At 35.7% G+C, this 14,007-nt stretch overlaps 1 protein-coding gene across 1 annotated transcript; it reads left to right on the top strand.

Moving 5' to 3' along the window:
- The first annotated feature begins 632 nt into the window (after positions 1–632).
- Positions 633–6,702, top strand: LOC141600643 (protein FAR1-RELATED SEQUENCE 5-like). The gene is made up of 6 exons (XM_074420887.1): positions 633–784; positions 1,692–1,779; positions 3,952–4,302; positions 4,678–5,830; positions 5,878–6,002; positions 6,082–6,702. Exons 1-6 carry the CDS (start codon positions 633–635, stop codon positions 6,700–6,702), a joined length of 2,490 nt encoding a protein of 829 aa, XP_074276988.1.
- The last annotated feature ends 7,305 nt before the right edge of the window (positions 6,703–14,007 follow it).

The following is a 14,007-nucleotide window of genomic DNA, read 5'->3' as shown; positions in this document are numbered from 1 at the left end:
CCTAGCCGAGACTCAAGTGGCAGACCGACAGGCTGCGTCGGTTAGGCTGTTTATATGTTGACTTGCTGTCTTTTAGCTTTGACCTTACTCAATATGTTGACTCGGTCAGCGGGTGCAGAATATGCCCCATCAGATATAATTCCATACCATTGACCTGACCATATCTCTCAACAAGCTCACCCCACAGTTCTTTAGAATTAGTAACATACATCATATTTTATTTGATTTTCTTGCGAAGAGAGTTAAGAATCCATTTGAGGACAAGCAAATCACAACGACGCCATTTTCTGTATGTTTTGTCTGTGGGAGGTGGTTGTGGACAAGTACCAGTGACAAAACCTTCTTTGTTTTTGGATGCTAAAGCCATTAAAACATCCTTTTTCCAAAGAAGAAAACCAGTTCCATCAAACGGTAGATCAACAAGGCGTTGATTATGATTATCAGAAGAAGACACATAGAGAGGATCATCATATGCGTCATAAGAATCAGCAGAATCATCATGTGGTGATTCAGGCATGATGAAGATCAACAATTATCAAGAATTTTGTAATGGAGAAAAAAAAACGAGAGAAAACCTAATTTTTAGGATTTTTGTGATATTTGTGAGAAAAATAACAAGAACAAACTGAATTATGAAGAAAATTCAGAGAAAAAAGGAAGAAACTCGCAACAGAAAACAGAGAATCATGATCATGATTGAAAAATATCAGCTGGATAATCAGAATATGATGAAATCAACATCAATTAGAATGAAAATCACAGCAATAATGATGCGGAAGCAAAGGCAATCAAACGATTGATTAGACGAAATTGAAGAATGATTAAGAACGCAATCGAAATAATAATTGCGAAGAAATGCAAAGAAATGACCTGCGATTGTGAATAGTAGAAATCGAAGGTTTTAGAAACACAGAATCGCAACTTGTAGCTCTGATACCATGTTAAATCATGTTATGGGCCTGGGCCGCACCCAATGGAGGAGAGAGAGTCCGCTTCATAAGGTCAAGGAGGTTCCACTCTAAAACCAATTGGCGATAGAGGGAGTAGCCCCTTGCCTTATAAAGTGGTAACTCATCTCCTTTTTTATCAATGTGGGACACTCACATGTGAGAATATATGGGTGGTTTTCTTCACACTCCCCCCTCACATGTGAGGCCCATTTAAATCGGTCTGGGGGGCAATTAGGCCTCTCTTCCAGCCGTCAAAGCAAACCGTGTTATTTTCCAACGGTTGCGAATAATAGGCCCAGTTAATTCATCATACCCAGGATAATAACCGTGGGCTCTGATACCATGTGAAGAAGATGAATTTCTTGATCACCATTGATGCAAACCTAGAAATATCTAGAGAGTAATACACCAAGAGTAAATAGAATATAGTTGTTATTATTCAGTTATCTTAAATTACATTATGAGTTTGGTTGAGTATATATACACAATTCTGTTATTACTCTAACTACTTCACTAACTATAGTTAAGCATTACTAACTAGTGTTAGTGTAACTAACTCCAACTTGACCATCTCAACAACCTCCTATTCCCCCCTCCTCCTCCTAGTTCCCCTTTCTCTATTCCTCTTCCAGAATTTGGTTAAAATAACAATGGAATTGTTAATAATCAGTTTTTTTTATCGTAAAATATCTCAAAAAATTCAAAATGCTGTAAAAATTTTACTGTGAAATTATGCAAAAGGTTGATGGGGTTGTTATCACCTTCACCCTCTCATTCTCCTTCCCTTTTCCCTTCTCCTACTCCTATTCCTCCTACTTGGGAGAATATGGTACAACTCCTACTTCTCCTTTCCCTTCCCTTAATTACGCTGAAATAACCTTTTTACCTAAAAGATGGAATTATGAATACTTGCTCCCTCAAGGGAAATCTATACTGACTACTAAAAATACATACTATTTCTTAGAGTTTAGAGCCGATATGTCCCTAATTATGTGATGGTCAATATCACATCTCTAGCATAATCAAGGTTATTACATTGAGGTGGTATTGTTTAATGGTAATACAAAATCACTTATAAGAATTTACAGCCACAAGTGAAGTAGTGCCTACCACTCACAGGAACACAAAATGATAAACTGAAACTGTGATATCCGAATACCTATCAAAGTGATTCTGCAAATAAAAAAGGAAAAAAAAAACGAAGGTGTTTTTAAGGTGAGAAACATGCTTAACCTAATAAGGAAACCAATGACACAATTGCACAAGTTCCATAAAGTCCATGCAATAGAAGTATAGAACTGATCATAGAACAATATAAGAACGTTCTCAGTATTTTTATTCGTTGCATCCTGTACCTATCAACTTGCATTAAGGAGTAAGGATATCCATCGACAGATCAATTTTAACAACATAAGGTTTCGACCTCTTGGTATATAGAAGTTTTTACTTAAATGGGGTCGAAACCCAAACTATTTAACAAAATAGGGCGGATTTCAAACTATTTACCAAAAATGGGTCCACGTCATCATTTTCGATTTTTCTTATTTTTTTTTTTTGAAAATCAGCACTTGTCGCCAGCGAGATGTTGGTTCCATATTCATGTATTTGACACGCTACATTCGTCATCTCCGTTCTCCTTACTCCGACCACCAAATAATCAAATAAGACCACCATTCTCATCTTCTCACTACCCTTATCATATAAACCTCATTGTTTGAGTTATTTGCTTCATGTTTTACGCAAAAAATAACCCACAATATCGCCGTTCTCAAACAGTTTATGTTGCTAGCTGCGAAAGCGAAACCGAAATGGCTGAATGTTGTATGCTCACTAAGTCACTATTGATTTACCTTGAAATGGTTACGGGAGCCAACTGGAGTTGATCAACCTTATAATGAAGAAAAACGAGGCCCATTTTTGGTAGAGTTCTCATATTTGTGATTCCACTTAATGAAATTTTACATGTTTAAACGCTATTCTGAGTTGCGAGATTCCAGCTTCCAAGAAGCTGCTTATTTGCGGTTTTGAAAAGTAAGCTTCCTATGAAACAAAGCTGAGCATAATTTCTAAATCCTAATGTATATCACTATCACCATAATTCCTACTGTATATCACTATTATCACTATCAATATAAATGGATTTCTCGAAACCGGAATTGTTAGTCAACGGCGATATTGCGGGTCGTTTTCTGCGCAAACCATAGACCAAATAACTCAAACAACAATGTGAATACGATAAGGGGAGTGAGAAGATGAGAATGGTGGTCGTATTTGATTATTTGGTGGTCGGAGTAAGAAGAACGGAGATGACAAATGTAGCTTGTCAAATACTGGAATATGGAACCAACATCTCGCTGTCCTGGATAGCGACAAGTGCTGAATTTCAAAAAAAAATAAGAAAAATCGAAAATGATGACGTGGACCCATTTTTGGTAAATAGTTTGAAACCCGCCCTATTTTGTTAAATAGTTTGGGTTTCGACCCCATTTAAGCAAAAACTTCTGGTATATTTGTGTGTGTGTGTATATATATATATATTGAATTATATATATATATATATATATATATATATATATAGAGAGAGAGAGAGAGAGAGAGAGAGAGAGGGGTTCAAATGAGTCCATCATAATATGGAAGTCCCTAAGTCCTAATGTTAGCCATTGGATGAGAGGAAATCAATGGATGAGATTATTAGGGGTTAGTTGGAAACAAAAAAAGGAAAAAAAATATAGTTAATGAAAGGAGTACACTTTTTATCATATCGATACTGATTACCTTGCAATCATAAATACTGTTTAATCCTTCCTCCTTCCTTTTTTCCATAATATCACGTTCACTTAATACAAACTATTCTTCTTCCTCCTTATTTCCATCTTCATCCCTTCTACCTGCTTAAACACCAAAAACAATTGGTAACCTACGTTCATTAAGAAATCCTTATTTTTCATTCTCAAGCGCGTTATTTTGCTTTTATCATGGCTCAAATATCACTTTTTATAAGGTTTACGCGCTTGGTATTGGGTTTGATGTGCGTAAGTACACAACCAAGAAGTGGCGTGATGGCACTATAAAATCGAAGCTTTTGGTGTGTAACCGTGAAGGTTTTACTAAGACAAATAAGGAGAGCATGTGTAAAGAGGTTGATGGAGAAAAGCAGGAAAGAAAAGCTAAGTTAAAGAGGGTGGGGTGCAAGGCTAGGGTGAGGTTATTTTTGAAGAACGGGCTCTTAGTAGTAGATAGGTTTGACGCGGAACATAATCATGAGCTTTTATCTGTGAGAGATAGAGAATTTCAGAAGTTATCAAGAAATATTTCGAAGTATCATATGGGATTGATCATCGCAAATTCAAGGGTGAGTGAACAGAAATTATTAAGTCGAGTTAATTATTTGAGTTTGGAGTTTTTATTTTTCCTAGATAAAGGTTTAGAATTCCTAGTTAAAGTGTTATAACATTTGAATTAAAGTTTGAAACTGTGGTGTTCAAATAACAGGAAGTTACCATTGAAAAGAAGTTTCAGGATATATGTAAAAAATGTGGCTATTAATGGTATAAAATATGAAACTGGATATAAGAATTTTGTCTCATTTGTCAAAGTGTTGAAACTAGTGAATTAAAGTTTCGAATGTAATGCTTGAAGTTTTCAATTTGGAATAGGGCATAACAGAGTAAAGAATTGATCAGTTGTAGTAACAGTTTGTTTGATTGTTTCTTTTTTTTTGTGGCAGCTGAATATAGGTCCAACAAGGACTTACAGAATGTGTAAGGAACTTGTTAAGGGGTTCGAGAATATTGGAGCTAGTTTGAACGACTTCAAGAATTTTAAGAGAGACATTAAGTGTTTTATTCATGAAAGAGACGGACAACTTTTTATTGATCGTTTCAAGAGCTTGGCAGAGACTCAACCAGGTTTCTACTTCGACTATGACGTTGACGAAGATGGCGGTCTACGAGGGCAATTTGGGCGAGATAGTATTGCTAGGAGGAACTATGCTGCCTTTGGTGAAGCCGTTTCTTACGACCCGACTTACTCTACCAACAAGTACTCGATGGTTTTCACCCCATTCACTGGGGTTGACAACCACAAACGGTCAGTAACCTTTTGTTGTGCAATTATTGCTAAGGAAAATCATGAATCATTCAAGTGGGTTTTTGAAAGGTTTCTCATTGCAATGGGGGGTAAGAAACCGGAATATATAATAACAGATCAGGACCCGGGAATTATTAAATCTTTCCCCCTTGTTTTTAAGACTGCAAGACATCGGTTTTGTATGTGGCATATTATGAATAAGGTGCCTATTAAGTATGGAAGTACAAGACACGATTACCAAGATTTCTTGAAGAAATTAAATACTGTTATATGGGACGAGGATCTTGAAGCGGATGAGTTTGATGGAAAATGGTTGGAAATTATGGCCCAACACGATGTTGGTGACGTTGAGTGGTTCACTGAATGTTACTCTAAAAGGAGGCAGTGGGTGATGGCCCATTGTAAAGACTTGAAAATGGGTGCTATAATGAGGACTACTCAGAGGTCGGAGAGTGAGAATAGGTTTTTTAAGAGGTTTGAGCACAAATCTGGTACTTTGGTTGAGTTTCTGATGCGTTTTGAAAGTGCTATGGAGCAACAGAGGCACAATCAAAAGAGACTTGACAACGAAAACCGGCAATCAAACCCTAAGTTGTCGAGTAAGATGGCATTAGAGAGTGATGCAGCTAGGGTTTACACACACAACATGTTTGAGGAGTTTCAACAGGAGCTGAAGTACTCCACTAATAATACATGTAGTTGCAAGGGTTTCATTGTATTGGATAACATAGAGGTGAGCACCGTGCAGGACTCGGAGAGGAATCGTAATTTTGAAGTTAAGTTCAACCCAGGTATGAAAGTCGCTGTTTTTTTTTATTTGTTTTTTCCTGCAAATTAGGTTTGAATGTCATAAAGTTTTGCTTTGTCTATTACAACGTTTCATATAATCAAGTTAAAGTTATGAGATTCAGTAATGAATCATTACGTTTAAAAAGTTCCATGATGGGTGATTTAAAGTTTAAGGTAATTCTATTAAAGTTAACAACCGTCACAATAAAAGTTTAATTTCCAGTTTTTAATGGATGCCACAGGTACATTGCAGGCGAGCTGTAGTTGCAGACTATTTGAGCAAAAGGGACTCCTATGTAGTCATGTAATTTGGATCTACTGTGGTAATGGTGTTAAAAAATTGCCGGAATGTGGAGTTGCTAGAAGATGGACAAAGGATGCATATCGGGGAATTGAGTGCAGTTTTAATGGACCGGAATTTGTGGATGTCGATATCATAGACGCAAAACAACTTGAGATGACAAAATTGTGGTCGGAAGTTCACGAGACCATTGGAATTCTTGGTGGGAAGGAGAAGGAGGATATTAAGAACCTTACCAATTTAATAAGAGAGTTCAAGGAAAAGCTATGTCCGTCAAGTGAGAAATTGAGTAAAGAAGAAGAATTGGAAAAGCTACTTGGTTGTAAGGCAAGTAAGGAGATCACCATACTGCCACCTAAAATTTCGAAAAATAAGGGAAGTGGGAAAAGGATTGTATCTAGTAAGTCGAAAGCTATTGCAAGTAAGCCGAAACGTATGTGCAAAAATTGCAAACAAATGGCACACCACGACAAGAGGAATTGCCCTAACCCGTTTGCAGAGCGTCCACCACCATTGGTAGAGTCAAGTGAAGAAGAAGAGGAGGAAGAAGAAGAAGAGGAGGATGAAGAATAGGTTGTGTCAGACGATTAGATGTTTTTGTTTCAAATAGCAAGCTATTTCTTTGTATGTTTTGCATTTTTAAGTTTACTGTAAAAACAATTGGATGTTTTTTTGTGTTAACTTTTGACAACAGATGACCAGAGATATGAAATGGAACTTTAGATGCTTGCTTATTAACGTTACAGTTGTTTTGGATCTTTTGGAAAATGTGAATTAAAGTTTCGTAATTAAAGTTTCGAAAATTAGGCTTAAAATTTGAAACATGAGTTTTAAAGTTTCAAAAATGTAAGCTTGAAGTTTCAAGAATCGGTCTTAAAATTTCAGGAAAGAGTCTTAAAGTTTCAAAAAAGAGGATGACAGTTTATGTTTCAAAGTTAAAGTTTCAATTAGTTGGCTTAACGTTTCACAAATGAGTTATAAAGTTCCAATAATGTAAGCTTGAAGTTGCAATGAGTTTTAAAGTTTTTTGTGCGACATAAACTTAAAGTTTTAAATTAGAGGCTTAAAGTTTCCAAAAAGATGCTCAAAGTTTCAAAAATAAAAGTTCCAGTTTCGAAAATAAAGTTTCGAAAATGAAAGCTTGGAGTTTTGCAAATAAGTCTCAAAGTTTTAAAAATAAAATTTCCAGATTCGAAATTAAAGTTTCGAAAATGAAAGGTTGGAGTTTTGAAAATTAGCCTTAAAGTTTCGAAAATGTAAGCTCAGTTTCAAATATGAGGATTAATGTTTCAAAAATAAAGTTTGAAAAATGTGTCTTAAAGTTTCGAAAAAGAGGCTTAAAGTTTCAAAAATAAAAGTTCCAGTTTCGAAATTAAAGTTTCGAAAATGAAAGCTTGGAGTTTTGCAAATAAGCCTTAAAGTTTTAAAAATAAAATTTCCAGATTCGAAATTAAAGTTTCGAAAAGGAAAGGTTGGAGTTTTGAAAATTAGCCTTAAAGTTTCGAAAATGTAAGCTCAGTTTCAAATATGAGAATTAATGTTTCAAAAATAAAGTTTCAAAAATGTGTCTTAAAGTTTCCAAAAAGAGGCTTAAAGTTTTAAAAATAAAAAAGGCTCAAGTTTCAATAATTTGGCTAAAAGTTTCCAAAAAGACGCTTAAAGTTTCAATTATTTGGCTTAAAGTTTCAATTATTTGGCTTATAGCTTAGCTCTATCCCCCCAAAACCGTCCTTATCTTGGAATAGAGCGATATCTCGATAGTTTGCAATGAAGAAAAGCAATCACATAAGACTTGCCGAAAATCATTCAAACTCTCTACTTCACTATTAAATCGTATGTTAAGAGAGTGAGAGACTGAAATGACTGTATTGGCAGCAAATGTTGTAAACCAGTCAGGTTATCTATTGTCAGTTGCTCTAATTTGGGACTTGTAGGAGTTTCTGTCATTCTCAGTCTTTCATTGAACATGCACAAGGTTAGATCTGTGAGTTTCGGGCAGTTCAGAAAAGATGTCAACTCAGGCAGTGAGTTATCACTAAATATTTTAACACAGGAAAAAGAAGAGATGAATGCTGTGGTTCCTTGTTGCTGCTAATTTGATTATCATCTCTCACCGTCTCTCCTAATGGCGTAAACCATCTTTTCAACTTGGGTATAGAATAAAGAGCAATAAACACGAGGCGAGGAAAAATTTGCTAACAACTCTTCCTCGTAATCTATTGCTTTTTCATCGCCATATTCACGCTTGAATGTAAACATAATGCTACGGAGATGCTCCTTATCTCTAATATAGCCCCCTTTTGTAACACCGTGATTTTTGACAAATGCATCACTCACGGGACACTTGATCATAATCTCGATAGCCCCTCTTAGCTTCTTCATAGTTTTCAGACCTTCAAGCTCATCGTGTTGCCGTGGATTGAGTTCGACTTTTTCACCATAAACATTGACAGCTTTCAAAGATTAGTAAACCTACTCATCCCCCAAGGCATACAAGCCAACTCATTACACCCGTGTAACCCCATATTTCATACAAGCCAACTCAATTTTTCAATGAAAAGATGTTATCGATGAGTGACTATGATATGGTGATGGCATTTTGTGTACATTACATCAAAAAGAAGTGAATTAAGTGTTTAAGTTATTTCAAGTAGTCAAAGAGTTGATTTACTTAACTACATCAGAAACAAGATTCGTGATATTGTATGGTGTAAGTTGTGATATTGTTTCGTGTAATGTGTGATATTGTACAGCTTACACTAAAAAAAAAAAAAATCGAAAAAAAAAATTGAAAAAAAAAATTCATAAAAAAAAAATTATATTCGTGATATTGTTATGTATAGTGCGTGATACATAAGTGGACTCATGAGACTCAAATATATAGGTGGACTCACCAGATCTTGCCTCTATATATATATATATATATATATATATATATATATATATATATATATATATATATATATATATAGCCAAGTTCAAATGAGTCCACCTAAATTGGTGAGTCCACTAAGTCCTAATCCTAGCCATTGATCTTCTAAGATTGATGATTGAGATTGTAAAACTTTAAGATGAAAACTTTAATGTTTTATAAATGAAACTTTAATTTATGAGTGTAACTTTAATTCTTTATAATTATAACTTTAATATTTAAGCTCATTTTATAAATAAAAATCTAAATTTATGTTATAAAATTTTATTTTAAATATATAAAATTGATTTTTGAGTGTAACTTTAGTGTTTTACGGTGAAACTTTATTGCTAAAATTTAAAACTTTAATTTTTTTAGACAATTTTCAATATAAAAATTTAAATTTATTTAATTTTATTGGTTTATAAATGTAACTTTAATATTTTACGAGTGAAACTTTAATCCTAAAAGTTAAAATTTTAATATTTTTAGTCAATTTCTAATATAAAAATTAAAATTTATTTAATTTTACTGATTTATAAATGTAACTTTAATGTTTTTCAAATAAAACTTTAATACTAAAAATTAAAATTTAATTTTTTTAGATAATTTCTAATATAAAAATTCGAGTTTAATTAATATTGTAATTTTATAGATGTAAATTAATGTTTTACGAATGTAATTTTGGTCTTAATTTTAGTGCGTGTCATGTGAAACTTTAGTCCATATAATGAAACTTTAGTTCATATTAGTGAAACTTTAATCCAATTCAAGTGAAACTTTAGTCCATTTTAGTGAAACTTTAGTCCAGTTAAACTTTAGTCCATATTAGTGAAACTTTAATACAATTCAAGTGAAACTTTAGTCCATATTAGTGAAACTTTAATCCAATTCAAGTGAAATTCAAGTGAAACTTTAGTCCATAATAGTGAAACTTTAATCCAATTCAAGTGAAACTTTAGTCCATGTTAGTGGATTTTAATCCATTAAAGTGGAAATAAAACTTGAAGCTTTACTCAATGAAATAAGACATTAATCGGTCCAACGTCATCGACAACCACTGCCACCAACCATAACAACCACCACCAACGACCTCCCCCCACCACCAACGACCGACCACCATAAGACCAGCACCACCGTCCTCGACAACCGGCTCCACCCACAGCCACGACACCATAACCATCCCACCAAAATTATGCCGTAGATCTGGAAAAAAAAAAAAAAAAAAAAAAGCAAACCGCCACAACCCCACTGCTACTACCACCCACCAATACCCAAAATAATAAAGAAAAAAAGTTAGTAACAAAATCTGAAAAAAAAAAGAAAAGAAAAAGAAATCAAAATCAAAGAAACCAACCAAACATTTCATTCATAACACACAACTACCACTAACACCAACAAATCACCATCCCGCCGACCACCCAACCACGCTACCACGCACAAGCCACGGCCCTGGGTTCCAGATCTGGAAAAAAAACAAAAAAAAAAAAAGAGAAAAGAGAAGAAATGATTGCAGCCGCGGTTGAGGAGGACATGACGAGGGACGACGGAGGCAACAAACATGGACGATTTTTATTCAGATCTGAAAGGCGGCAGGTGTCGGGGTGGTGGCCGAGGGAGGCACGGGAAAAGAGGGAGGGTGATGCCGTGGTGTCAGGGTGTCGGGGTTGTGGATTAGAGGAGCGAAGGGGGTGGCGGCTGTGAAGTTGTAGAGAGAAGTTGGGATGAAGAGAGAGAAGTGAGAAATGTGTTTGTGATGAGTGAAATGGAAATTAGGGTTTTGTTGTCTTTTATATAGGTCCTTTATTTTGAGATTTAATCCTAGCCCTTGATTTTATTATGATCTAATGGACAGAATTAGGACTTATGGACTCACCTAAGAGAGGTGGACTCATTTGATCCTAATTATATATATATATATATATATATATATATATATATATATATATATATATATATATATATATATATATAGATTTAGGATCCTATGAGAACGACTACTCGGTGCAAACGGTGAGAACAAACCTCAGCCCTTATATTACCTAAATCAACGACCCATATTAGTGATATTACCCATCCTCTATCTCACAATAACCCCCACAAATTCAATTCCTAATCGTACAGTGTGATACAAGTCCACAATCCTAACATGTCAGGCAACCATTGTTGGAGGTCCAACATCACCTCGTCGGCGCCGGCGTAGTCAACTCCGCCAACGCAACTCGCCGGCCGGAGCAGTCAACCCCGTCGACAGTTATCAGGTACAACTTATTAGAGAACAAGCCGACAATTGATTCTCCATTCACAAAAGTATAGCCGACGATTTCATTAATACCCTCGCCGGTGGCAACTCCGACGGGCCACCGCTTATACCTGATCATCCATCACCAGTCTGATTCCTATGAGTCTCCAACGTCACCAACTCCGACAAAATCCACCGGCACCAACTCCTTTGTCGGACATCGATTAACATTTGACAAACTCATAGGTGACTCTCGCACACCATCACCGGTGGTAACTCAGGCACACCGACACCGTCTCTTCCCGAACTCTTCCCCTTCGTTGGTTATCACATCTATTTCAATGTATCTACCCAAATATTTGATGTATCTAACAATTATACACAAAATTAGTTAGTAAGTACATTAAAAATGGTTTCAGATGCATCAATTTAGAAACCATATACACAACTTGCGTTTTGCTAAAACTTTTGTATTGAATTATAAAGAAAACTAAGACTCCCACTTTTCCTTACTTTTGTTGCTATTTTCTAATTTCCGGCGAGGAATACGGGCTGATGCAAGCGACTTCAGGTGAGAGAAGTTAGAAGAATAAGTGTGCGACGATGGTGGTCGGCTCCTCGCCGGAGTTGTGAAGGTGATTGTGTGGTCATGGGTGAGTGGTAAGTGGTAAATAGGAATGACGGGTTTTTAAAATGAATGACCCTCAACATTTTGTGCGTGGGTTATACTTATTATAATGTTGTTATTAATTAATTATACACCAACTCCGGCAGCCTCTACCGTTCACTTTTCCCATCACCCTCAATCCATAATCACCCCGTCATCTTCCCACATCGTCGCTCATCAGATGCTGTCGCCGCTTACGATGATCAACAGCAACGTCGTCGAAGCACCATAACATCATCGGTAACTCAACTCCGGTGACCAACCCTTAACAATGCCGATCATGCAAGATTGCTTAATTAATCTCCAATTCGTATTAATGGTTTGTGCTACTGCTAAATTTGTGATTTTATCTCACCTCAACTACCGTTGTCGAGCCTCACCGGCGTGATGCTTCAAACGGTGACGGATCTTATTAACCTACACTAATATATTTATGTATCTATACTAATATTTGATGTATCTAAACATTACTTTAATGTATCTTATCAGAGATACACAAAATTGTTTATCAGGTACATCAAAATTGCTCCGAGATACATCAATATATAAACCACATACACTAATTTCGTATAACTTCAGCAGTGTTACAGTGATGAATTTGATAATGGTGAGTGACGGAGAAAGCAGAGGCCGGCGATGTTGCCGCTTTCGTTTGGTATGATAATACAGATCTTCGGATTGAACATGTCGTCGTTTACTTTTCGACAAGTTGATCAGCGGGAGGATGGTGAAGATATCGTGGTCGAGGAGGTGGAACTCGAAGTCGGAGGAAGGAGAATCGGAATCTGGGGTTTGAGAATCATATTTTTTGGGAGGTTCGTGGTGCTCAATGGGATCGCCGGAGTTGCGCCAACATTGGGGAAGTTCGCCGGCGTTGTGATAGAAGGTGACGACAAGTAATGAGTGATGATGGGGAAGATATAACACCTATTTGTTGGTCGCCGACACCGTCGAGGCTGAGTCGAACCTCCGGTGGTAGATCGTGATGGTAATAATGTGTGGCTGATCTTAATGATTAACAATGGTGAAAGGAACGAAGCTAGCAATTGAATTAAAATTGTTTTAATTAAAAGTTGGTTTTGGAGTTGCAGTTAGACAAAGAAAACAGGGAGCAATGACTAATGGGTTTATTTGATAATTTTATACTACGTATCATCCGTTCGTTTTATTCCCATCCAATGGTGGAGGGTTGTTCTCACCGTTCTCACCGAGTGCTCGTTCTCACCGGATCCCACCTCTATATATATATATATATATATATATATATATATATATATATATATATATATATATATATATATATATATATAGAGGCCGGATCCGGTGAGGCACCTCATTATGGCGAGGCGGCCGGCCTCACCAAATTCATTCATTAAACTTGGGGCGGACTGAATGTGGACTGATATTAAACGGGCTCATTCAATGTGGGCTGTCAATTCATCTTTTCCTAATTTTTCATGTGGGCTAAATATTTTATCTATCTAAACTTTTCTATGCAAAACATCTAAAGAAATTTTCTTCATCAACGATTAATATCGTAAAGCAGGTCTACAGTTTCCAGAAGGAAGAATCGTGAGGTTTCTTAAATCTGGAAAGTATGCTGAACGTGTTGGTGTTGGTGCTCCTGTTTATCTTGCTGTTGTTCTTGAATACCTCGCCGCTGAGGTAATTATCACTTGTCTATTCAATTTTTGGAGTTAATTGATTTGATTAACTTGCTAAATTGCTTGATTAACATGTTAATTTGCTGTATAATGAGTTTCTGGACTCTATAATCACTTTTGATTAACTGTTTTTGCTTAATTATGGCGGTTAATTTGTGATTTTTAAGGTTTTGATTGATGTTCTATGTTTTTTCTTCAATATTTCAATTTATTGTTTCGATTAGCTTGCGAAATTGCTCGATTAACATGTTAATTTGCTGTATAATAAGTTCCTGGACATTATAATCACTTTTAATTAAATGTTTTTGCTTAATTTTGGCGGCTAATTTGTGATTTATGAGGTTTTTATTGATATTCTGAAGTTTTTTCTTCAATATTTCAAGTTACTGTTTTG

The sequence above is a fragment of the Silene latifolia genome, chromosome 9 (assembly GCF_048544455.1).
Source record: "Silene latifolia isolate original U9 population chromosome 9, ASM4854445v1, whole genome shotgun sequence".
Taxonomy (NCBI): domain Eukaryota; kingdom Viridiplantae; phylum Streptophyta; class Magnoliopsida; order Caryophyllales; family Caryophyllaceae; genus Silene; species Silene latifolia.
This window is presented reverse-complemented; position numbering and strand designations above follow the sequence as displayed.